At 45.1% G+C, this 27,369-nt stretch overlaps 1 protein-coding gene across 2 annotated transcripts in view; it reads right to left on the reverse strand.

Annotated features, from left to right (window-relative positions):
• arhgdig (Rho GDP dissociation inhibitor (GDI) gamma) overlaps positions 1 to 27,369 on the reverse strand; it is a 35,916-nt gene that overhangs the window by 4,139 nt on the left and 4,408 nt on the right. Inside the window, exons 1-4 of one of the 2 annotated variants that reach the window (XM_061224323.1) lie at positions 20,359 to 20,614; positions 11,890 to 12,066; positions 7,033 to 7,116; positions 156 to 232 (exon numbers count right to left, since the gene is read on the reverse strand). In XM_061224323.1, the coding sequence (XP_061080307.1) occupies positions 156 to 232; positions 7,033 to 7,116; positions 11,890 to 12,066; positions 20,359 to 20,431 (411 nt within the window). In that variant the 5' untranslated portion in view covers positions 20,432 to 20,614. Of the gene's footprint in view, positions 1 to 155; positions 233 to 7,032; positions 7,117 to 11,889; positions 12,067 to 20,358; positions 20,615 to 27,369 lie in introns of those variants that run through there. The other variant, XM_061224324.1, reaches the window with a different exon arrangement.

Genomic DNA, 27,369 nt, shown 5'->3' on the forward strand with positions numbered 1-27,369 from the left:
TTTCTTGATTAGTCCGCTTTGCCTTACGTCTTGCTTCTTTGCAAATTGCTTTCCAAATATTGTTATGCGCAGTTATGCCAATAATGCAAAATTTAACTGAACCGAATTTAGAGTCAGGGGAGGAGTTACCACAGCGCCCAGCATCTGACACTCACTTTGAAATGGATCTTCACCCTGTAGTCCACCCCCTCCTTCAGGGTGAAGTTCTGCTTCTTCAGGGCTTCCAGGTCACCTGCAGGACAACAGGAAGGCAGCGACAAGCGTCAGATCTGCTCGGTCACTTCCCTGTTTGGCTTTGGTGAATACCAGCAGTAAGATTAGCTTTGAGAACACGGATAGAGCATCCCTTTATACTGTATGTGTCTGTTATTTAGATTAAATATCATTTTACGTGGTTTGAACCAATGAATACATGAAGAAGAAGAAAAAATAGTACAGACATAGTACAATAAGTGGTGGCTCATAACTAAAAATGGACAAAGAAAAACAGGAAACAAAGGAAACTGACTGTACAGCTTCATTATTTCATCATCAATGGGTTGATTTCTTCTTTAAAATGACAGTAAATAACCAAAGAAAATTGAGTGAAATCAAAAGTATATGCAATAAACCCACAAGTACCATATTTGTATGTAAAAGTAGCAACTGAAAAACTGTTGCAGCCATGTCACTGATTTGACTCTGGAAGGCAGCCATTAAAGTGAACTGTTGAGCAATTTAGTTGTTCAATATTCAATAACTGCCTTATGAAGACACACAGACAGAAAATGGAAGACAAAGTGATGCCTTTGGAAATGTTAATCAGACAGCTCACTGTCAGGAATATTAATTTTAAAAAGGTGGAAGCAGAGATGTGATCATTCAGTCACAATGAGAAGCAGAAGAAACACATTTCAAGCCACTTCCCACAAACTCACAAGGGGATTGTGGGTAAGGTCCTTGTGGTGTAGAAAAAAAACCATGCAGTCCTTATAAGGTACCTACAAGGATATGTTTACTTGGACACATCAAGGATTTATTCATCACTAGGCACAAAGCAATTAGGTCTAGCTAAAATTCCCAGACACGGAATGTCGACTTAGAACAACATGTAAAAATAACAAGGCACAGGGCTGGTAATCCAGTTAAGACACTGTATTAGTGCACAGATGGGCCCGACAATCTGGTATCAAATCTACACGTGCCAGTTCCTACTGGCCAGCAGCCCCATAGAGCAGTGCACAACGGGCTTTAGGGCCACCCAGGGATGAGAGGGTTTTAGTCAGGCAGGATGATAACATCTCATTGAGCAGTCGAGACTGTCACTAGTCAGGTCGAGTGGGGAGGAAAAACATGGATTTTATAACAATAATACAAAATCATACATAGGGCGGGGTAGGTCTGGAGGAGATTGGGAACTAGGGAACAATCACCCAATTATGAACCACTTCCTTTGTATAACCATTGCTATGTCCAACCCAGTTTCTTCAGAGGAGTATGTTCAAATCCCCCATTCGCCCCCTTCCCCAGAACAGTGAAAATGGCTGATGTGAGACAAACTGCTGGTGAGTTTCCATAGTATGGCCCCGAGTACCCTTCCCTACAGACCGTGCTGCGTTTCATTGCGCAACACTCAAACTGAGTCCACACTGCCTCCCCCCGCCACCCCCCCAACCCAAACTCAGCGAGCCGACAAGCCCTTGATCCAGCGATGGTGAAGGGGAGCCACTATGGAGACCCCCCCCACCCCACCCCCCCCCCCCCCCACCCCCCCCCCCCCCCCCCCCACCCCCCACCTCCTTTTTTTAAATTTTATCCGGCGATGAGAGTTAGCTTCAAAGTGAGATCAGAGCAAACACACCCGGGCTATTTGCATAAACCCAAAGAGAGCTCATCTGAGAAGTGCCAACTCTTCTCTTTTTTATTTTCCCCCATGCACGCTACAAGAAACAAGTAACCTTCCCCGCCTTCCCGTCCCTCGGGTAGGAAGAAACCCTCATTAATGCAATGCATTCCAGTGGCAGGGAAATATAGGTTAGTGCCAAAGATGAAATGCCCTACCTGCTCATTAAACAGTGTCCGAGAAGAGGTGGATAAGAACAACAGAGAAAATGTGCACACAGAGGGATCCACATTCACCCTCAAAAGCACATCGTCCTTAAAATTCTGAATCACAGACCGAAGTACACAGTATGCGGTTCTCATTTTGTTCTTTTCTTCCTTTCTGTCGTTTTTTCTCTGCTGCAGACAAAACCAGTGTGGAATTTTGTTTCAAAGTGGGACTGCCGTTTGGAAAGCAGCACAGAGCAATAGGAGAGTGATGTTTCAACTACAACGAGCTGTCAACTACTTGACTCCCCTGTACACATTAAAAACGTTTTGCCCAGCAAAGCTCAACAAAATGGTTTCGCTGACCGCGTGTGGTAAGCTCCAGCCATTTTGGGTTTCATGAATCTCGCTCTCACCCAGTGCGAGCCACAGCTCATTTTTAGACATTCCCTTGCCACTCATGAAAGGAGGAGGGCAATACACAGGAAAAATGACATTCAGGGGGAAACCATGTCTACTGAAAGCTCTCCCCTGTCAGTAATGCCAACTTCTTTTCTATTTTTCATTATTTGGACACTCCCACCCAACATATCAGTCCATCTCCTCCCATTTTCAGGGGAATTTCAATAGGATTTTAGGAATACTTTTCCCCTTTATGGCTCCTTTTAAAATCCCCATTTGATGTCCCCACTGATTTCCCATTTTCATTTTTCTCTGTATACGGGAGTGAGTCACCGCTCTGGCAACTATGCTAGTACCAAATGGAACTGGAGGTCAACTCCACACAGAATCACTGCCGCGGTCAGGCAGTGAGGACCCATTCAAATGGCCTCAGGAGGGTCCCCTCACCCATAACCAAACGAATCGAGCATTACCTGGATGAACACAGTCCTGCTCTGGCCTGCCCGCTGCAGTAACAGATGAACAGCCGTACTGACCGCCGGCAGTATAGGCGCAGGGGCCCGTTTCTCGGCTGATTCTGAAGGGATTTCTGTCATTTCCTGAGCACTAGATTCCGAGAGAATGAAAGCATTACGTGGGATATTTTCGTTTTAAATCTGGACCCGATGGTCTGAAAACAAAGAGGTGACAAATTCAGAAAGCCCGGTCAAAGAACTGTTACAAACAACTGCACGTTTGGTATGCAGAGTATAATCCTGCAGCTAGTTTGATTTGTATGAGGCCTCAAATGAAGGTTAAGTGCATGGGGGAGGGAGCCACTGGTGCTGACCCAGGCTGCATTAGATTAGGGAGCATGGAGAGCACCACTGCCCTAAGGACTGCTGTTTCACATTAGCAGCCCTGCATTAGAGTCCATTTCCCTCAGTGGGAAAAAGCTAAATGGTCTTAGGCTTGGGCTTGCTACATTCAGTCCCCCCCACCCCCACCCCCACCTTTCGTCCAGCTGTAATTGCATACATTCTAATTATCGGACGAATCGCTAAATCGATCGAACGGGTGATCTGACTGTCGTGTGCAATGCAATGACGGTACGGTCAATGCACGCGTATGTGTGTGTGTGTTTACTCCTGCACAAATGACTACTGGTTTAACAGAACACTAAATAGGTCATATGCATAATAAATACAAAATCGTTCGCTTCTTTGACGACACGACAAAGAACCCTTGTAAAAACAGCGAGTCAACGTTTTTCACCGTTCCTGCATGCCCGGATAAGATTTGATCCAAGACAGAGATACCCAATCCAATCACATTATTCCAAGTCAAAAATACCCAATCAGATTGGGTATCTCTGGCTTGGACCGCTGCAATCGAATTACACCGAGTGCTCCCACATACACCGAGGAGGATCGCCATTTGGATTCCCTTCCAATTCTTTCCAGAATCCCCTTTGAGCTTCTGTGTTCCATTCCTACATCCGCTAATACCCACTCAGAATAGACTCCTCTCCGCCCTGCTTCAAATGGCTACGGTGTGTGCAGTGCGGAAATGTATAGTAACAAGGCTCAGGAGGAAGTCTATAAAAGGAAAAAAAAAAAAGAAGAAGAAGCTGACAGCAACATGCAACACTGCAGCTCTCTTTCCTGTACACGCGACACCTTCCTGAGCCAGTGGCAAAATTCGCACAACGGTTTTCTGCAGGTGGGGGTGGGGTGGGGGTGTTCACTCTGCACTGTACTGTTCAGCTCTGCTTCCTCACCGCCAGGACCTGAATGCTCCAGACAGGGCAGAAGATCTCTCCATCGCCTAGCAACAGGTTGACCTTTGGTGACACCGAGTGTTGTTTGTGTGGCAATGGCTGCCTTTATGGTAGATCAAGGAGAGGACAGGGTGGGGGGAAAAACTGCTTTTAGTGTGTGTGTGTGTGTGTGTGTGTGTGTGTGTGTGTGTGTGCGCATGGGTGAGCATTTGTGTGTGTGTGTGTGTGTGTGTGTGTGTATATGTATGTGCGTGTATGTAACCAAATCTGTAAACCGATTTGAACCACCTTTGCTTTTCAGGGGCACAATTCACCAAAACAATGATTTGTCAGCTGATGCCTAAACTCTGAGACGCCATTTGTAATCATACTCCTTTTTTCCCGTCCTTTTGTGTCTGAAACCAAAACCTGCATTCCGGAACCAATGCATGTCCACAATGTTCTGCTGTTGCCTGGAGACAAAAACACAAACACTAAATCATCTGGATGGATCTGTCTCACAGGCTCTGTGTCTGGTTCCCTGCCCATCCGGATGCGGATAAAGATCAGCTCGTCTGAACCGCTCCGCTCCTGCGCTCGCTTCGGGTTCGGTCGTTCTTGTTTAGTTTTTCCTCCCCTGTGATCAATGCCGCTCAAACGATGTACGAACCCACTGATCTCTACCGCATCTGAACTGCCTGATGTAATGGCCTGGGGGAACAGCGCGATCCATACGGATGATTTAAGGACCACTACATCCATACAGCATCAATAAAACAACAACAACAAGACATTGGACTCCAGGGGTTCAAGACCTGAAATAAAGCAGGGGTATCGGCTTTAAAAGGTAAAGGAGGGAGCAGTGTATCAGCCGAAGATCTTTGGCGAGAGCTCCCCCTCTAATGATCCGCCATCATCGTTATTCCCCGCCATCGCCCGGCTGGGGATGACATCACCGGGCTTCAGACAGAAGTGTTGAGTCATTGTGATGCAGCATGTAATGTTAATGTCGATACCGGTTCCCACCGAGCCCAGACTCTCATCGCCCGGCCCACGATGAGCACAGCCAGTCTGGGCCTTTGTTTTTCATATGGAGCGCCTCGGTTCTTTGTTATTATCAGCTCGGTACAATGACTTACAGAAGGTGCTAGAAAACGAGGGCTAGAAAACCACCACTAGAGCTAGAGGAGCTACAATCAAATCAGTGCCATTGTAGAGAGGGTCATTAAATAAAACCTGCACTGCATTCAGTTCATTCTGGCTGTGTGTTGCTACATACCTAAATGGTGAATGGTTGGCATTTATATTGCGCCTTCATCCAAAGCGCTGTACAATTGATGCTTCTCATTCACCCTTCACCCATACAAACACACTCACACACCTACAGCAATTGGCAGCCATGCAAGGCAACCCGCCCGTCGGGAGCATTTGGGAGTTAGGCGTCTTGCTCAGGGACACTTTGGCACACCCACTTTGGCACACCCTCCAACTGCCAGACGACTGCACTTACCGCCTGAGCCAATGTCGCCCTGTACACGTTTATCGTATATGGTACTAATGTATACCAACTACGGCTACATTCATTTTCTGAAGTTACAAAAGATTACTTTTTCAAATTCTGTCATGCTCTGCAAAACCAACCAAATTTTCGCATTGTTGTGCAATGCATTTTTAATTTCGTCAACATTATAGATATCAGAGGTAATGAACTATAGGATCTTGAGGCAAGGGAAGCAGGGAAATGGATGCATACACTGTCTCTAGATAAAGATAAGAACATTGTATTGATGTGCCAAATTGCTTGATTGACAGAAGGCTATTAGTAATGGCAAATAATGGCAAGTGCAGGAAGCGGGTGCAGGAATGCTGATGGACACAGACTTTTAGTACTAAACAGGAGACTTCTTCCCACTTATGGCCAAGAGTAATTTGGATTCCGTGTTTTTACTAAAAAAATTCTGTGCAATGAATTTATTCTTGCATTCAAAGCATTCATTAAGCCACAAAATTAAGATGCATACTCACGTTCGCCAAATTCACTAACAGGAAAATAATTAAATTTCCTTTCCATATAAAATGAGCAATTTCTACTGAATGGACACACACCTGATTGGCTAGAATGTAAATTGCCCTGTTGCTTAGACCTCCAGTATTTGCTTGATGGGTTAAACAAACTAATTTATAATGTAAATAACAAAGGCTTAATATCACAGCATTTGTTGTCTTTGGTATGGTAGTACTAATAAACATGATGAAATTTGATTGCACTGGGCATTTAAGAGTCTCTAACCCCCCTTGCTCTGGGAGACGCATTAGCCTCTCGTGCCCTTTTAGCAACGAGCGATTTGACCCTTACAAATGAATGCTCCTGGGGCTTCATGGCACTGACTACACTCACAAGGGAAACAAACGGCCCCTGACATTTTAGCTACAAGTTTACTGCTCCGGACAAGGGGGGGGGATGGAAGTCGGAAATGCAGTCGTTTTGCAAGCATTATCGTGCAGTCTTTTTTTAGATACTTGTCCTGCCCCAATAGGTGTCAGTGACATTCAAGGGACATTCGATTTGAAATTGGTAAGTAGCATAAAAGGTATAAAAAAAAATTAAGAAAAAGATGTGGTAATATTGCAATGCTGTGTTGAAATGAGCAAAACGTCTCCCTAGACAGTGTGGCTAATAACCCAGAGACAACAGAAGAGAAAACGGGATAGCAGCAAAGAAATCTAGTCACTTGGGTGCCGTAAAATGTGTGGCCTTTAAAAAAAAAAAAAAGAAAAAAAAAAAAAAAAGTGAGGCTGTTGTCATGGTGCAGGCATAGAGGGAGGAGACTGGAAAGCGGAGGGAAGGTCAGGGGTGGGGTTACCTGTGAGGTCCATGGTGATTGGTCCGGGGGCTGCATCACATATGAGCGTCAGCCGGGTCACCTGCACATTAGGGATGGTGGGATCTGTGGAGAAACAGAGGACACGGGTCAGATGGACCAATGAGCCGTCACATGCCACGCCCTGTTCTCCTAACAGGAAACCGATTGGTTTAGAAGCGCGAGCAGGGTGTGGTCTTGCAACTAGGTAATGCGACTTGAAAGCTGAAGGTCTGAGTTTGAAATCGGTCGGCAGCTGCTCTGGCACTTTTTGAGTGAGTTCTATGAACTGCGTCGACGCGACGCAGATCACCATCTGTGTACGCTCACAGCAACACGAGTATTTAAAAGCAAGCCGAGCAAGTTTCGGTCTACACGTCAAACAAACGGCGGCTCCAGAGGCTCAGGGATCCCCTTCTGGCTGGCGATCTAGGGAACTTGTACACTGATGCTTTACAAACACACAGGCTGTGGAGGGAGATCATTCGCAGTTTAATATTCTGCGCATGCCGCCTGGCTACAGCTCTTGTTTAAGAGACAAACTGTGGTAATGGCAGCGGGGATGACAGAACTGCGATGGAATTAATTCCTCCCTGCTGTGAAATTGCATCTGAGCTGTTGTGTGGGAGATAATAAAAAAAAAGAAAAGAAAAACCCTGAAAAAAATAAAAAATAAATAAAGATTGGTTACAGCACACCATGTGCAACCAAACCTTTTCCATTCAGGTTTCAATTTCATAAAAATAAAAAAATAATAATAATAAAAAAAGAATTTCAAGCAACAATTGTTTTGGTAAACTAATGAGAATTTGAGGAGGAAATAGCCTCAGACGGTGTCTGAAGGGCATTACTGTAACAGCTGCGGTATATGAAAATGTGTCTGTTCAGTCAACCGTGCATGCACAGCATTTAAGAGAGCAAGGCACACTGAAGGGTCAGATGATTGAAATATGAATCCCAAACTATTAGCCTATTTTTTTACATTTAAAAAAGACTGAAAAATATAAAAATACTGAGAATATACAGGCATGGCACATGTAGGGGTGTTGTAACAGCATATTTCTACAGGGCCTAAAATCCAAAGTGGTACCCCTGGACCCCTACCATTTTTGCATAGATTGTAGAAAATAACTAAAACCGCACAGAACCATATTACACAGTATATTAAAATCTATTTGTTATTTTTTGTATTTGTGAGAGACAAATACAATTAAGAACTGATACAATGGCAGTTCCCTAAATGCACTGTAATCTACAGTATGGACTGCAGAATATCATTCACAATGCAATATACAGTGCATTATATAATAAAGGAATAAAAACAACTTGGTTACTGGCAGTAACAGATAACTCTTTCCGGGATATGCATTATATTCTACCTCTTTATTATTTTATACATGAAATAAATTGCACTTGACAAACAGTCCTCTGGATTATGGTTATTGTATTTTAAGTTGTGCTATATAAGGGCTCTTGACTCAAATCGATCATCAGAAAACCTGTTCGCCGTCCCGCTGAGCTGTGGCATGCCACAGGATGCCAAACTCCACCCACCAAGCATCTTAACAAGAGCTTCCTCTCCTCCTTTAAAGAAGACAAAAGTGTGTGCCGTCTTCTGAAGATGGATAATGAAAATACACCCTCCCTGCAGCCCCCCTGTCTATCTATCTATCTATCTATCTACCAATTCACAGGGCAGTTCACAGAATATATATATAGCTTCTCTATGAGGAATTAACATTTACTGCCCTTAAAATATGGCATGCAAATATAAGGTCTGCATTTTAATACGTGACCATATTGGAGAACAACAATAATCACATATATTTCAAGTGCCATATATAGGAAGTGTATTGTGTCAAATATGTAATTTTACAATACATTGCAAAATATATGTACAACATGAAAACAGCTCCTGGACTTGGTTGGCAACACCATCTTCTGCTTTCCATTGCTCAACCTGTGTGCATACATTATCTCAGTTTAACACGTGTGACTATACGAGTCGTCAGGCCTGAGACAGCCGATAAAGGGAGGCTATGACAACATGGAAGCAGCTTCACAGTAAAAGGGGCAGAAAACACTTATGGGATGGGTCGGGTCACAAGGATTCAATAACTTTTTCAAAGCAGTTTGCAGGAAGTTACAAAATCTGACCAGACTTCTGACAGCCTCTGCTCACTGGCTTGCAATGTTCTCAGTACTGTCACGAGGATTCTCCCAATACCCACACAATACCTGCTACAGCACCAGCTCTATGAATAAATCCCCAAAGCAGTGTTATCAATGCAAAAATAACCTGATTACAATGTGAGGGTAGTCATGCATCACAACTAGATGTTTAATGTACACGAAGAGTATACAGCATTTCCTAAAGGACTAAATGCATGGAAGCATAACTCAAAATTATCTATATAGCTTCATGATATAGTTGTTTATGTTTATGTTCAAATCAGCTAATTATAACCAGATACCAAATATGAATATACTTTGGAATGAGTCATGGAATTTCACTAGCATACGTTGTATGTTCAAGGGAGGATGGACAAATGGGGAAAAAATGCGTTTTTGTTTTCTGGGAGCACTAAACTAAGAAGAAAAAATGAGACTCATTAATAGATGCCTAATAAAAGCCTCGATGTGCCTCTGCGTTTACACCCCCTGTGGAGTTCCTCGGGCGTAATTTCCCCGCTGACTGAGCATTCAGAGGAAGCCATAACGATATCCTGCTTCGTTTTTGAGCAACGGCACGCGGTAACGAATATGTTTCTGCCACTGTTCGTTGTATTAAGACAGAGCGAACCACACCCTGAATAACAAGTGAATGATGTTCCCCCTCCTGACAGCTTAATAGCAGGCAACAGTCGGCCGGGGCAGAAAGATCTCAACCGATAATGACAGAATCTCGCTAAGCAGAATCTCCTCCTCGCGTAATTAGCAGCGCAAAAAAGCGGTAACTCATCAAGCACTGACAACTCTTGCCTTACGGGTCATTAAATTAAACGAGTGGCTATTACTAACGTGGCAATAAGCGGAAAAAGATATGGATGAGTCATTACTGCACACAGGAAGCGGCTGGGGGGGGGGGTCAACACGCGCAATACGAAAGACGACCAAGGCAGGCTTATTCACCTTGAGCTCAAGGGAAGTGCATGAAGGTCTCGGTTATGAGTAATAGTTATTCTCTAAACATTTCCACATGCCCTTGTTTTAGCAGACCATTGCTCATTTAGATACAGTATGTCACCTTTACAACTGTTTCTCTGCACTCCCCCCGTTTTTATTGCTGTCTGCACAGTGCACAGACAGACCGCAGGTGCGCCAACCCACCAGAGGAGGCGCTCTAGTGCAATGAGACATGGACAACCTTGCAGGGTGTAACCCTCCTAAGTTACCTGCCAACTGTTAAATGAAGGTGTCACAAGGCATTTGCGGGGAAGATTGTTTTATTATAAATTCTAATTATAGTATACTACATTATTTACTTGCATTAATAGTGCCTCCAAATAAGTGATTCCACCTTCCAGCTCTTGCCAAGCACAGCAAAGTCATGCTATCACTGCCCACTGCAGCTCTGCACTAAAATGAATGCCTCCCAAGAACTATGAGGCCAACATTCATCAAAACAGACCAGTCTGAGCAGCTTGTGAAATGTGACTCTGCTCAGTTCGAATTTCCATTAATTATTATTATTATTATTATTATAACTGCTATACTGTAGGACACAGTGCATTTGATACTGTCCCAAGGTGATGCAAGAAGATGATTGGTTGTATCTGTAAGTGTGAGCACATGAGCATGTGTGTGTGTGTGCGTGTGTGCGTGTGTGCGTGTGTGCGTGTGTGCGTGTGTGCGTGTGTTTGTGTGCATGTGTGTGTGTGTGTGTGTGTGTGTGGGGGGGGGGGGGGGTCAAAGAATGTGCATTTTGCATTACCCTTAAGAATTGAAAATTGTATTTTTCCCCCTCTGTCTTCTTTGCATACACTTTTTTCATGTTCGGGGATCACGTTTCGGGGATCAAACGGGTGGGATTCCCACGACTCCCAGCCACACGGTGGTCCCAGAGTCCCCAGGGTTCTCTCCCCTCACACCCCAGCCTCTTGTTTATCTCTCTCGGATCACACCAGGGACCCCCCCATCGGCAAAGAGCACAAACTACAAGTGTAAGCAGGCTCGTCGTGGGAGAGCGAATGTCAATCCTGGAGCTCGGTACAGATACGAAACAGCACAGGGGGTGGGGATTGTTAAAAACAGTTTTCACTGAAACATCTGTCAAAGCAGCAGTGTCAGTGAGAAATCACGCAGATGTCCTTTTTCCTTGAGGAGTCACCCAGGGTCGCTCGGCAGGAAAACAAATCCCAGGGAACAGTTTGGTAGGACACGAGGAGCATTTACAAACGGGCCCCAAGAGGGCCGTCCACTTCACATGTGGTTGCCATGTCAACTAATCAATTTCCCAAGAGTTGTGGACTTCCTCCCAAGTGGGTTAATGTGCCACTGTTTTCCAATCGATTGCGTATGTTTTTTATTAGTTAATTTATTTTTACAAACAACAATTGCTTGCCTTTCCCCGTTCTAAATCTTTCCTACGCAGCCCATCCCATCGCAACAATGTCCTCCGGAGGTTTTCCGGAGGGTGCATAAGAGGACACCCATCACCTGAAGCACGTGCTCATCCAAAAAAAAAAAAATTGGGTGGAGCAGTCTGGTTTAATTTAGTGATTCACTGACTGTGGCAATAACGTTTTTCACAGCGTGGTGCTTTTGATTCGTTCATAAGAGCGGCAGAAACTGGCTGCACTCACACCGTAAGGGGATTCATGACTGTCAAACCCTACAAGTTTGAGTGACAGGACTCACCAGCCACCACAGGGCCAGCTCCTAGCAGGGCCTGCTTGTACTTGTTGAGGCTCTCGTCTTCCTTGTCCAGCTCCTGGATCTCCTGCAGCGATTTCTGCGCCGGGGGCTGGTAGTTCAGGTCGGTCTCGTCGTCCTCAGCAGGCACTGCGGGTTCGGTCTCCTTGTCGGCCATGATATCTACAGGAAACAAACCGGCACAAGACATTCATGGAATGCATCAAACCGAAACGTTTCAAATTTAGCGGTAGAGAGAATTCATTTTCAGTGTTAAGCATGCGGAGGTGACAATCTCGTTATCCTACGGAATCTGTGATTGCAAAGGATGTTTGATTTGACTGAGTGCTCACTGGCCACGTGTGGGCTGTCCGTCACCTGCTGCTAGGCAACTGGCATGCCATTTTACATCATAAAATTAAATATTTTAAATAATTTAAATATTAATTTAAATATTTCTTTAAACTCCTCTTTGCAGTTCCCGTACAATTTCACCGTGTAGTTCCTGCAGATTGCTATCTCGCACAACAGTTGGTAATGCAAGAGCCTACCAAAACAGGAACTCAGTTAAAATAACGAGAAACAGGAAGAACCACATGACCTAAAACTACACTAGTACACTAAACCTCAAGAAACCCCACCCCTCTCCCCTCCTGTTCAGTGTTTCTTCATCAGGGATTAAGAAATGTCAGAATGCAAGAGGCCATTTCCTGTAGATGTGGCAAGGAGCCTGTGGCTGAAAGAGTATCAGCAGAGAGGCAGAGCCTCAGGATAAAGGGCCCGGAAACTTCACATCACAGCCATTTAAATTCCGGTAACCCAGTTATGGGGCCACGCGTGCACATTACATACATATGGTTTATCATTTCTCTTTTTCAAGGGACCAAACAAGCAGTTTGTACTAATCTGTTGGTTTGCCACAGATCACACCCTCAAGTCTCTAGTTTTGGAATTACAATTCCCAATTCACACATTTAATGCTTTCAGCCAACTGAACCTCAGCATTTTATTTTGGCTCCCTGACGGTTTATTTGGTTAAAAAACATTTCTCTCCGCCTCTTAATAGTCACACATTTTAACGAATACTCCAAAACTTAATTATTTCTGACTCCATCTGTTTGAGGAAAACAAATTAGTTTGGGATGACTTGTGGAGTGTGCAGGAGTAGACCGACTCAATTAAACCCAAAAGCACAGTGCAGTTCGGTTCCAGAGCTCCTCACTGTAAAAACCACCCTCTCCTTTACAGCACGAGAGCGTGGGGCTCCAAATAAGTGCCCAGATCAGCCGCTAGGTCCGCTTTATATCCCATAACACCAGGAGACGACGACGAAGGGCCCATCCGTCTACTTAATTAACCAAACGAGAGTCTTCCACAAAAAAGAGGCCCATTTGTTCTTATCGTGCCCCAAGAGTCGTTTGAGGGGAAGTAGCCGACAGGGCTGCGAGTCCCCTGCTCTCTCTATAAACAACGGCATCATGCCCTGTGCCCTGTCTAGACAGAGACAATTTAATGCCCTGTAGAGAACTAATATCCATGGTTACGGGGACAGGGCGAAGCCGTGGAGGGCGGCGTCGGAGCCATCTGCACCCCGAGCACATCCTCGTTTTTACACGGGATCGGCTTTATTTACACGGCATGGCGCGGTCAGGGCCGAGCGCTCTGCTCCGCACCGCACGGGGCCCGCCGCGCGCGTGCCGCTCCCCGTTCCGAATGACCTCACTCCGTCCGACAGTTACATTCCCGCCAAAAAGCCGCGCAAAGCAAACTGCGGTGGCCCCGCAACGGCACGTCGCGGCCCTTGTAAAAGCCCATTTAATTTGATCAATACACTCTTTTCTCCGACAAGACTTTCTTTACCCTTCTCCAAAAAGCCCATTAGTCGGGGCGACAGAGGAGGTGGGAGTGGAATGCGTGTCGGCCATTTTAAATTCGATCTGAAGGGAAATGGGTCTTTTTTTTGCGCTCTAAAGCGGCGATAACGGGGGCCTGTGAAAGGCCAGTTCGGATAATGAATTAATCCATCTCTCCTCTGACCCCCCCCCTCCCTCCACCTCACATCCATCCCCCGACCTCTCCCTTCAGTGTACTTCCAGGTCACCAAATTCGACGTGATGGGTTGCCAGACTTTCTTTCCTGTACGAGCAGCTATGAAAGATGCATATGGATTGGCTCCAAGCTGATGAATATGGAAGGGAAGAGCTGCAGCATCTGGCCAGACTATCCATCAGCCGTCCATCAAAAAGTGCCTGACTGCGAGATTTACAGAGGGCAATTTCAGGCGCTGAAACAAAGCGGTCCGATCTCAGCAAATGTACCATAATTCTTCCCCCGCTTTTTCTTAGAGAACATGTCAAATGATAAATTGCAGGAATTGGGTGGTGCCCAAGTGGTGTATCCAGCTACAGACCTCGTTCCAAATGCAGTGGTGTGAACGCTGTCGACTCCACGTGACTTAGCTAAGCATGAGATCCGCATCGTAAATTAGCCTTTTCGTATATGAATTATATATTAAACGCTCCCAACCTGCTACAAATCTTTTCTGCACAGTTTTGCCTGTCAAAACATGAATCACTGGAAATGAATGCTGGGTCATGGTGTATGAATCATAAATTGCATCTCAGCTAAGTGTGTGGTGTACACTCTTGACCCGTACACCCCTTCATAAATGATTCACTTAAATACACTCCTCTAAACATCAAACCGGATTACAAGACAAGCTCTCTGCTGACAGAAAGGATGGCCAACGCTGGGCTCACATACAGGCTGTAAACTATTCAGATAAAGATGCTTATGTAGCAGGGCGTGGAGCAAAGGCTGGGCTACTGCACACAAATCATCCATTGGGTTTCTCTCTCATTTCAATGCTATGCTTTGTTACTTAAATGAAGCGTATAATTGGTCAAGAGCTTGAAACCTGTTTCCAAAGGGCCAATCAGTAGCTCCGGGTTGTGGCTTACAGTTGATAAATGAGCTAAGCACATGAGCATAAGTGAGAGATGAGCCTCGCTTCCATTCTGTAGTTCTGTGTGGTCTACAGGGTGCAAGGTAGTCACTGGTTCTCCTGTTGTATTGTGTGGACTATAGAGTGCAATATACACTGCAGTCCATAAGTATTTGGACAGTTGGTACAATTTCTGTTCCTTGGGCTCTGTACTCCAACACATTGGATTTGAAACTAACCAATGAATATGATGTCAAAGTGCAGACTGTCCCCTTTAATTTGAGCATAATCTCTCAGCAATTAAATTTACAGCCATATTGGGTGGTCCATGCTGGAGTACAGAGCCAAAGGAATAAAAATTGTATCAGTGTCCAAATACTTATGGACCTCACTATAGTTCCTGGCTCACAGGATGAGTGCATTGGAATGCACACATTTCAGCTGCAGCGCTTCTTGGGCTCAGTTGGCACAGATACGATTTCTGATGCCAAATTGGGAAGAAAAAAAAAAAAAACGGCAGTTTATCCTCAAACAATAAAGAACACCGAGATTGTTCCACAATGACTGCTTAGCCTCATCACCATCACCTCCGCCATCATATTAATCAGCGTTCAATTTGCTCTCCGGAGGCGGCGTTTCACCCGGCCCGGGCAGAGCCCAGCCCTGCTACAACAAGCCTTATGAATACTGCAGCCCATCAGACAGCACTCTGCACACCGAAATTAATGTGGGAGCCAGCGCAGCATTTCCAGGGAAGAAATGGCCAATTACAGCAAAATAAACACCGCGCACAATAGGCTGCGGTGAAGGGATGGAAAGGACGATGGGCGGTCCCATAAAAGCCCGTATAGATTTTTCCATTCTGCCCTTCTGTCTGCTGTACTGTATATATAAAACAGCACATTAAAAATGCAAATCGCTCTCCTGCGCGGTACGTCCAGCTAAAGCGCTGATTCTCGGGGCGCTGATGCACGCCCAGGGTGGGGAATTTAATCTTGACCTCCCCGGCAGCAACGGCGGCCGACGGCTCCAGAGGACGGACGGTACGCGACTGGCGCCCTCAGGGGAGGACATTGTGGCACAAGATGGAAGACAATAAGCGTACTGTAATAAGAGTCAACTGGCCATTCCAAAATGGGGAAATAAGAAAAATCGGGAATTAATTCCGTTGCCTACCATAACTATAGCTAGTCAATAAGTGGCTTTGAACATCATTGTCCCAATTCTTTGTTCGGGGTTGAGGAATTGCGTCTCGCTGAGGGTAAAAATGAGCTCAGTCATAAAAGCGGAACTGAAACGTGAGCCCTAATCCGGGCCTTATGTAGAGCGTGCGCTGTGCTTTATGTGTGGGGGATCAGGGAAGTGGCTTGGCACAGTGTGTGCTGTACAGGCTGTCTCAAAGCCATCAGCTTAAGGGCCATCATTATGACTGATGCGGCATTAAGTGATGTTAATTACAGGAAGGTTAGCAGCAACAAATTAAGCACTCATCACATCAGTGCTCTGTCAACGAGCTCGGCGTACCCAGTGCAAGGCCTTTAAGACGCTTTATTTCATCCATTTCCTTTTGATTCCCGCACTATACCGCACATAAAGGTTTTTAACCGTTAAAGCTGAACACATTACACGCATTCATCAGACGCTGATCAAAGTCATTACTGATAAAATGAACTATACTGCGCCCAGTGCACCAATAGATACATTAATAACAGCTACAAATGACAAACAGCAGTCTACTGTAGATCCACACGTTAACAGGAGCTATAGCCAGCCCACTGACACACTGCCACGCAGTCCTAACTGACTCTCCAAAACGGAGCGTGACCATTACAGGCCTCGTTTACAAGGGGCGGAGGAGTTTACTGTACATGCTTAAAGAGCAATAAAAAGAGCCTGAGGTGGTTATACTAGCGCATATAACCCAGGGAGAGCGTTTGGTTGGACATCGGGCTCTGGGGGCTTGTAGCCCGCTATGCGCGACTCCCCAACACCTTCCCAGGGGCCCTTTCACACAGAAGCTCTCCCTCAAAATTAGGTCCAATTAGAGGGCAGCAACCAATAAAGATGACAAAGTGCACATTAACCATTTATACATCATTGGTGCCTTGCATGACAGCCTCTCACCATTGGTGTGAGTGTGAGTGAATGGATGAATGAAAGGCATGAATTGTAAAGCGCTTTGGATAAAGCACTGGGCTCTTTAAAGATCGCATACATCATTGCCAATGCTCTGAGTACATGGTTATACTCATATTTGTATCTATATTTTAAATGGTTACAGCCATTTTATTCCTGCTGTACAATTCCAAATGAGAGGATTTTTATTCAATTGCTTTCCTCCATCAAACGGTGTGAGAAAAACCACAAAATGGCACAAACAGCCCAGAACATGAGATGAACGACAGCAAGTCATGGGATCGATGGCAGGAGACTTCGGCAGAACCTGTTGGGCTCACGTTTCAGTCCTGTGGGGGTCCTGGTTTGAGGAGAGCGGTGGTGTTCATGGCCCCGCTGCTTATACATGAGTGTAGCTCTACAGCCAGAGCACAGAATCCACCTCCCCCACTCCCTCCGCCAATCAGCCGCACCCTGACAGGAACGTAATTATCACCTGTACCTGACTCATTCAATTGTTCTTCACGAAAACCCAGGAGGAATTCAGCACACAAAGGCTACAGGTAACTCATTTGCTATGGCCCAGTTTGCAAATGATAAATGTTACTGGCACAACTACGGCTGATTCTTCTTCTTCTTCTTCTTCTTCTTCTTCGTTTATTGTTGTTGTGGTTACGGTTAATAACAATAATTCACATTGAAACAGGCACTGGTCATTTTTCATCTTTCCTCTCTTCATTGCTTGTGCCACTATGATTTTTATGTACCTTAAGAGCAGGAAATGAGTTCCTCCGAGCGCACGCTGCGATTGCAGTGAGCCTGGTCTCCATCAGTTCTTTCACAGGAGAAACGCAGAGGAAAAACACCTGCCTGAGCGACGCATGCTTTCTTCGTATTCCGATGCAACACTCAAATATCAAATTTGCGACACTGGATAATATTTCCACGAGAACATACATGACAATTGGACATGGTAACTATGATTGCCCCCAATGCTCCATCTTAACTGTGTGAATGCCACATGCGTTTCTGGCCATCAGGGTTATTCAAATAGGGTGACAGAGAAGGTGTGTACAATGCGTTGTACACAATTTTGGAACTCGATTTGCTTGCATGACTAGTTTACCTCTGGCTTGGCAATAAGTCATATTCTGGATTGAATGACCCTGTATACACACAACAACAGGAGAGCCAACTTTGCTTTCAGCAAGTGCCTTGCACACATTAGCATAAGCCTATAGCAGGGCCATTTGGCATGTCTAAGCACTAATAAATTGTTTTGTTTCACTGCAAACATTGCCCTCTTGCTGTTTTTTTTTTATCTTATAGGGCTCCACTCAACATCAATATACTGCTTTTATACATCAGAATGGAAAACCCCATAACTACCATGTTCAGATGATGTATGTAGTCATTTTAGGTGGAAAAGTGAAAGATCTTCACAAACCCCCAAAATAGGTGGGGCCTTCATGTTGGTTATCAGCAAAAATTTGAGCCAATCATACTGATTTGATATTGAGAGAAGAGCACCACAATTGGCAGATATGAATCATATGATTCATCTCATATGAATCATATGATATGATTGACAATACATCTTTAGCTCCACCCATTATGGCATTTAAACCTTCCTCAGGGAAACTCCTCAGTCATCCGAGTATCTACAGGTGGTTAAGTGTACCGTTCTGTCTAATGCCCAAAGTGTCCCTGCTGTGGGGTTCCACCTGAAAAGCCTTGGAAAATGGAGTGGAAAATCCTAAAATGAGCGGCCAATGACTACCAAAACAAGCTCGCTTTCTGCTCTGGTACTCTGCTCACACCTGGAAAAGAAGCCAACCTAAGTCAAACTGAAAGGCGGAAGGCCTTGCCTTCAACAGCAGTCCTGCATTTTTCCCCACAGGAACACTCCCATGCATTCAAATGGTGGCAACTTCAAAAACAGAGAAAGAGAGAGGACCGTCTGCTCAAGTTCCCTCAACATCACGGGAGCTTATTTGCCTTAACAGAGAGTGCTTTTCACCAGGAGTTAAAAGCTACAGACCGAGCACTGATCGGCGGAGCGGAAATGGGCCCAGTTGCCCCCAGCAGGCTCTGAAGGAGAGGTGGAGGTTGAGTGCGTCTCCCTCAGCGTTCATGGTTCACCATCACATCCAGTGACCTCTCACTGCATGTAACCGGTCCGGATAACCTCTGACAATATGTTACACAGCCATGTCTGCATACAGACCATTAATACACAAACACGCACACAATACGCAATATATGCGCAAACACACACACACACACACACACACACACAGCAGACACAGCCTCAGAAGCATTCTGAAAACACACCACGGTGAAGCCCGACTTCAAACGACACCACATGGGATCTGTACAACTGAGCTTCATGAAAAAGTAATGAGACTGTGTGTTTAAGTCATGAATACCACGCTATATGTGTCAAAACATATTGCCTCTATATATCACAAAACACATCAAAAATATACTCCCCATTTGACTTCATAGTAAAATACACACTATTACGAGTAGAAACATGCACTGTATATTTCATTTTCCCGTTTTATTTCACTTTAATTGTAAAAGGGCTGCCAGTGTTCGAGACAAGCCATTAGCATCTTGTGGAGCGCAGCAACATGACCCCCCCCCCCACCCCCAGGATCCGGTGCAAGATAAGACAACACGCAATTACAGCACACAGGAGCGGCGACACGGCTCAATGCCGCAACGGGGGGGAAAGAAAACGGCTGATCGATAGGCATCGATCGCCGTGGCAACAGCCCTCCCAGTCCCACATTATGTCAGACATAAAAAAGCCCCCCCGCCCCCCCCCCCCCCCTCCCGTTCAGATCAGTGGTGCAAATTAAACACTCCCCCGGTGGCTCTCCCCTGCCCCTAGCCCAGGAAACGGGGACGCGGACCGAGCCACCGCCGTGCCGCGTGGCGGGAGAGACGGGAGAGACGGGCCAGACGGGCGCGAGACGGCGCTCACGCACGCGGCTGCCAGCGGAACGCCGCGGAAACGCCTGTCACAGCGGCCGAACGGCCCGAGCGGCGATTAGCATCGCGATGTAAATGTACAGGGAGGGGAGGGGAGGGGGGGTGGCGGAGGAATGGGTGGGTGTGGGGGGGGGGTTTGGGAACACCCGTGTAACAGTTGTGAAATGCATGGGAGCGAATGGGAGTGAATCTTAAGCAGCATTAATCCGTTACAAACCGACAACGGCAACTTATCGAGGGTTACATCTCATTAAACTAAGAGAATGAAAGCCAAAGAAACCCTAATCGCCGCCAGCTCCTTAATTTCTCTCGGTCACGACTGAGCGGCACCACGCGGAAATAAAACATAAAAATGAATTTCGTAAAAAATAACAAAATGACTGAGAGGGAGGAGGAAAAAGCACACAGCTTCTCACCTCTGTAGCAAACTGTCAGCCACAGCAGCTGGAAGAACTGCCCGCCCAACTCGCACACGTCCCAGCCCAACATCGCACCCCTCGACCGCTTCCCGATCCGCTCGGGGAAATCCGCAGGGAAAAAAAAAAAATACCACACTACACAAAAACAAAACAAACAAACTACTGGAACGGCAGGGAGAGCTTCTGGCGCGTAAACATTCGGAGAGGGATCAGTCACGCATTCCTGTTCCTACTGCTGCTGCCACGGGGAGAGGTGGAGAGACTGAGAGAAAGAGAGAATCCGGGGTGGGGGTGGCAGCGGTGGGGTGGGTGGGAGTGCGGGGGGGAGAAGAGAAGGGATGGTGAGAGAGAGAGAGGGAGAGAGAGAGACAGAGGGAGAGAGGGAGGCTAAATGAACTGATGATCTGTGGGTAATCCACGGAGGGGCGAGAGCCGCGTGTGAGGAGCCGGTCGCCGCAATGAGGGCTGGTGATGTGGAAACCGTACTCCTGCTCACAGACACTATCGATTCACCAGCAGGAGAGAGGGAGGGAGAGAGAGACATAGGGAGAGAGTCAGAGAGAGAGAGAGACAAGCCCCTCTCTCTCTCTCTCAGCCCAGCCCGACTACCACCTCCCATCACTCATTAGCTGGGAGGCTGCGATGATCTCATCCCTCTCCCCCTCCCTCCCACCCTCTCTCCTGCTCCCTCTCCCCCTTCTCTTTATCCTTCTCTCCTTCTCTTTATCTCCCTCTCTCTCTTAGCAAAGCACGCTGTGGAATATAAAAGGGAGCTCCCCTGCTCTACTGCAGAGAACTCTCTCTCGCTCTCTCCCTTCCTGCCATCCCTACTCCTACCTGTCAGTCAAACATCTTCCCTCTCTCAATTACCCACCCTGTTTTACAGTCAAACCCCATAACCGCCCCCCCCCCCCCAACAACCACCCCCACCCCCACCCAACCCCAAAACCAGCCCTAACATCAACATCTAGACAAGGAGGCACCTCTTTGATCAGGCAAGTTCCCCCCCTCCTTCCCCCCTGCCTCGCTGCCTCTCTCAACTATCCATCTCTCTCTATTCCCCTCATCTCTCTCCCTTTCTCTCTTTCCCTCTCCCATCTCTCTCTATCCCTCTCCCATCTCTCTATCTCTCTCTCTCTCTCTTTCCCTCTCCCTCTCCCACCTTTCTCTTTATCTCTATCTCTCTTTCGCTCTCCCTTTCTCTCTCCCTATCCCTCTCCCATCTTTCTCTCGATCTCTATCTCTCTTTCTCTCTCCCTTTTGCTCTCCCTATCCCTCTCCTATCTCTCTCTTTCTCTCTCCCTTTCCCTCTACCATCTCTCTCACAGTGCCTCTCATTCCTATCCAAACAAGAGACCCACAGTGTACTGCGTTAGAACTCCAGTACAGGATGCTGGAGAGATGCAGATAGGGATTGCTCTTCCTCCACTCCTCTTTTCTCGCTCCCTCGTTGCCTGACATTCGTTAACCATTCCATAACCTCTTCTACTCCACAGAACTTGAATCGAACACAGTAACTCCGGTAGTCTATAAGGGCTTACTGACAGGAAGCACTGTAGCTGCACATGTGAGCAAAGGAAGCTAACCAAAAAATCTTTTAGTGTACATCCAGGTAAAACAAATAAGGACCAGGACCGGGATTCAAATGACATGTAATGCACTTGGTCCATAACGGCTAGTATTTCAATGTTTAGGCAAGTGTCCCTTTTTTGGTTTTCTTTATTTGGCTGCCAAAAGGTATGGTTTCATTTTCATGAATTAAAGACAACATAAAACAAATGAAGATCAGTACACATTCAGGCCAACCTGTGCTGCAGTTAGACTGAATCTAGTCTTTGATTTGACACTATCCCCTCAGTGTTAATAAGAATGAATCTTGATAACTGACAGTAATCCCAATACCGCTCTTTGAAGGAGAGCATGAATCTTACGTCTACACTTCCAAAAAGAAGCAGACTGCAATTCACTCTGTCTCCGACTTTAAATGGTATTTTAAAAAATCTCAAAGTCAATTTTATAGGCTGGTTTGCGCCCATCGCTGGAAGTGTTTGGCAGCCGAAGTACTCGTAGAGACAGCACGGCTTCCTGTGTGAGTCATCACTCAGCACAGACCTCTTCCTGTCTCTGCGCTGTTACAGGCCTGAAACGGGGTTTAACATGGTTGAACTCTGGTTCAAGTTAGAACAAAAGCCATCAGTCTATAGAATTGGAGTGGAACTCTCTGATAAATGCAATCGGATGCCTGTCTAATTCAACTGGCTGTCCATCGGAAATCAGTTTCATTTATCCTATTCCTACATTACACGTGTCCGATATGTGTGGTTTTCAAAGGTAGACACATGATTTCATGGACCATACACTGTGCCAAGTTGCGCCAAGGTGCATTTTAAAGTAGCACAAGGACCCGCTACTTGTTGCTTTGATTGAGTGAGAGAACTGCAGACATGGCAACACAGTAGGGGCCAACATGGCTCAGGCAGTAAGAGCAGTCGTCTGGCAGTTGGAGGGTTGCCGGTTCGATCCCCCGCCAAAGTGTGTCAAAGTGTCCCTGAGCAAGACACCTAACCCCCAAATGCTCCTGACGAGCTGGTCGGTGCCTTGCATGGCAGCCAATCGCCGTTGGTGTGTGAGTGTGTGTATGAATGGGTGAATGAGAAGCATCAATTGTACAGCGCTTGGGATAAAGGTGCGATATAAATGCACACCATTTACCATTTGTTCAACATGGTGGAGGGCGACTTAACTTTCACAAAATGGCTGATGGGAAGTGAAGTCCAAAGTAAATTTTTACTGTTCAGAATGTGAATAATTAACATGCCTAGTCCATACACAAGAAGAATAAATAGGATTATTTAACAATTAAATCTGAATCTGAATATACTGCAATGCATGCAGAATACAAACAAAATATAGGGAAATTTGCGGCAACATATGCAACATTAATATGCTAATTCATATGATTTATAATTCAATAATACATCTCAAGGACAGTTAAATACGAGAACAGAATTTTAATAAAGTATCTTCTTGGTTCCATTTCAAATACAGTGGACACATACAGAATTATTGGCACCCAGAATAAATATGCAGAAAAAGTGCGGTAAACTAGCAAATAATACCGTTATTGGCATAAGCTTTTTCAACAGGCGTAAAGTATTGCAAATTATTAATGATTCGATGGAATCAACCAAACATTTTTCAAAAACAAAAAGATTTCCCCAAAAAATAGGTTCCACAATTATTGATAAGCGGTGTACTGCCAGCTCACTCAAATAATTGGATAAGGTTAGAAAACACATTTGGAGGGATTCTTCAATCATTATTCCAATGAGGTCTGGCAAACTCAAGATGCTTGGTTTTGTTTATAGTGTATAAGTGCTCTCTTTGTGCCACCCTTCCAAAGAGTTTGCTGATATGGACGTGGCATTTTATGTTTTTGTTTTTAGACTTGGTGACCCCAGGACATAACCAATCGCTTCAATTCTTAAACTGCAATCCTTGGGTTACTTACTGCCTCCCTCTCCATCTACCTTTCAGCCCGTGGGGATAATATGCACTTGCATCCTCTTCCTGGCAAGATTGCAACCATTCCACATGTGTTACGCCTTCGTACTATTGCCCTTACGGTGCGAAGTGTGTTTAAACATTTATGTACTTATTTTGTACCCATTACCCGACTTGTGATGGTCAATTACCATCTGTGTCTTCTGAATTGACAGTTCTTTGTCAACCATCAGCATTTTTATACTTGTGAAACAGGAAGTGATGGAATGACACAATATAGTTCCTTTAGATGGAGATGAACTAAATTAAAGTCAAATTGTGTAGCCAATTTCAATTTGTTTCATTTTATTTACAATAATGATTAGGGGTGGCAATAAATTCAGCACTTGTGGGTTTCAGAAAAAAAATTGATTACTAGTTAGAAAAACATTGAAACATGAAAGTAAATGTAGTGAAATAAAAGTATTTTTGAAAATAAAATAGACCATTATCCATATTGGTTATTACATGCATCCTTTTTTCAAATGTTTTATTAAGGGTGCCAATAATACTGGAGCCCACTGTATGTGCTTGTACTTTAATATGAAAAGGGATAACATTATACTTCACCACATCACAGAAATGCAAATGTAAATGCTGGTGATCACATGCATGAAATGCATGTGACACTGTAGGATGGTCTAATCTCCAGCCTATACCCCCAAATGGGCCCTCAAGCACCTTGTCCCCTTCTCTAACAGTTACCTACTCATTCTCACTTTTTTAAAGCAAAAAATATTCCATTAAATTTCATTAATATAGTGCTTTTCATATGCTTTACAGTGGAATATGAAATATCAAAGAAGGGCGGATTGTCCACATTCACAGTCTGCGGTTCAGTCGCCATCTCACAGGTGTCTGGTAAACTACATCAAACAGTGCTGGCTCTTTTCTAAATAGTCATGCATGTTCAATTGGCCTATATGTTCAAATACAATTCAAAACAATCTCCCTAGAAAAATTGCTATCAAAATCATACCAAGAAGAAATAGCTGGGTAAAGAATTGCCCATAGGTTCAGATGTGGACACGAATGTCAGATAAAGAATAAGCAGGCTTAGAGCTTCAAAAAATCCATCTCATTTTCAAAGAATGCCACACTGTTGTCATGAATACTATTCATCACTCCCCAAACAACATAGTGCACAATCCATCACAAATTCCTCTGCAATGCATTCAAGCATTGTTATTTTTTAAACTTACATCTACAATTTTCGAAAGGCGGCTCTTTGTGGTACGGAGACTGGAATGAATGCCAAGCTCAATTCTCCTCAGAGGAAAGATTTGCAGTTTGCCGAACGAAACCTACTGTACATGAAATGTAGTCAAAGCAGTACGAACTGACAGCCAATCTGATAACTTCTTTCAAGTATCAGCTCACTCTGGCCATATCTCATAAATATCTTGACAATTGTTGAAGCCTCAGTTTAAGGTTCTGTGCAGCAGCACTGGTGAGAAATCAAACCAAGCCTCCACAAAATACCTATACACTACACTTTGTGGGTTACATGCCTTATCTGCGAGTGGGCTGCTGAATGTGACAAACATATTTGTATATTTAACATAATACTGCTGCCAGACTGAAGAAAATCCCCAGGAGGAAGGCGCATTGCCGTTTGGCACCTTCTCGCAAACGCCACGTTTCCTCCACCGCTTTCACAACGCCGCAAGCTCAGCAGCCGCTGAAGAGGAGAGAAAATGTCATGGAAGCAGGCAGCTCCCCGCTAAGATACCCATCAGTACAGCGGGGGTAGCAGAGAGTAGTGGTTAGGGAACCAGGCTTATGACTGCAGATTCACATCCTAATGAGGCACCGTCATTGTACACTTGAACAAGGAAGCTAACCAGAATTGCTTCAGTAAATACCTAGCTGTGTAAATAAATATGCGAAGATACAAGATGTTCTAGATAAGGGAATCTGCAGATGAAGCAATGCATAGAAGCTTTAGAGGTATGGTTCTGTAAATGAATGGCTGAAAATGTACTGTAGCGAACAGTCTTTTTTTACGCAAATGCAGCGGCTGCACAGAGCTTACATTGTGCGTAAAGGGAAGTGAGAATAGTGACTGACAACAGGAAGTTGAGATTGTATGCTCTGTTGTTCAGCTGCATCCATGCAGAGCAGGCAGGTCACACAAGCTTAAAGCGCTTTTCATGAGAGACTTATGAAATGACACGAGTATGAATATGAAACGAACGGTGGGGTGAAATGTAGTATTGAGTGGGCCTCTGACTCTACTTACGGCCAGCTAAGTGGAAAACGGAGTTACGGTTTTAACTGCTGTATCTTGTACTTAAACCGAGTTAGAAGAATCGCTGTATTCGTGGAAGCGCAAATCAACCCAGGTCACAGACGTTCAAAAAAAACTTAAAAGGACTAGCCAGCCGTAGCGTGCTCGGCAAGGCCGTGGAGAACAGGACGGAACATGAACCGAAGACTGAGAGGAGTGAGCACAGCAGTCCACAGGGAGATGGGATATGAGCAGGGTTTTAGAGGACCCGTGCCAAGGCCCAGAGCTAATTTCCTCTGCCTGCTGCTGACTAGACGTGTGGCAGCGCTACACTTCTCTCAGAGGGCGTGTTCAACCGTTTCCTCTTACCGCCAAACAGCCTGTGTGCAACCCCTGAGCCTTTCACCTGAGAGCAGCTAGGTATTTAAAATAAATAAATACGGCCCCATTTCAGAGAATTATTCATCGATATAAACGCACGAGCATGTTACACAAAGGGATGCCACGGGGAAATTCTGCGGTCGATAACCCATAGTTGACAGCCCATGTTGGCTGATGCCAGAACCTCCTTATTTTACTTCACAGTACTAAAGAACTGCAGCAAGGTATGGAAGACGTAGATAAGCACAGACATGAAGTAAAATGTTAAATATTTCTAGAGCAAAATATTGCAAAAACAGGTGAGGCTCAAACTCTGGTATCCGGGTGGGGGAAGAGGATGCCGTGCTAACCACTGCGCTAAAGATCGAAAGATAACATCAACATTAGCGCAGCGGCTAGTTAGCCTCGGGAGCGGATCTCTACAATATTTCAACATGCTTACTTTATTATTAAGCAGAGATGATACCAAGTCCCTTGCTTGTTGGTTTCGCTGGTACATTTACATTTACATTTTAGTCATTTGGCAGACGCTTTTAATCCAAAGCGACTTACAAGTGCATAGGTTCTACCACAAGTCAAAGCATCACATCCAGAACTAGAAAAATACACCTGGACTGCTGTTCTAAACATATAGTCGTCATCATAAGTGCAATTTTTTTTTTTTTTTTTTTTTTTTTTTTTTTTTGGGGGGGGGGGGTTAGACAGGGATAGGGGTATCAGAAGGGGGGGGCGGGGTAAATCAGGAGGGGGGACTAAGGTAGAGTTTGAAGAGGTGTGTTTTGAGTCTGCGTCGAAATAGGGGTAAAAAACTATACTTCAACACCGGCACAATTACGATTATTATGCATCCCTTG

This window comes from Conger conger, chromosome 16 (assembly GCF_963514075.1).
Source record: "Conger conger chromosome 16, fConCon1.1, whole genome shotgun sequence".
In the NCBI taxonomy this organism is placed as follows: domain Eukaryota; kingdom Metazoa; phylum Chordata; class Actinopteri; order Anguilliformes; family Congridae; genus Conger; species Conger conger.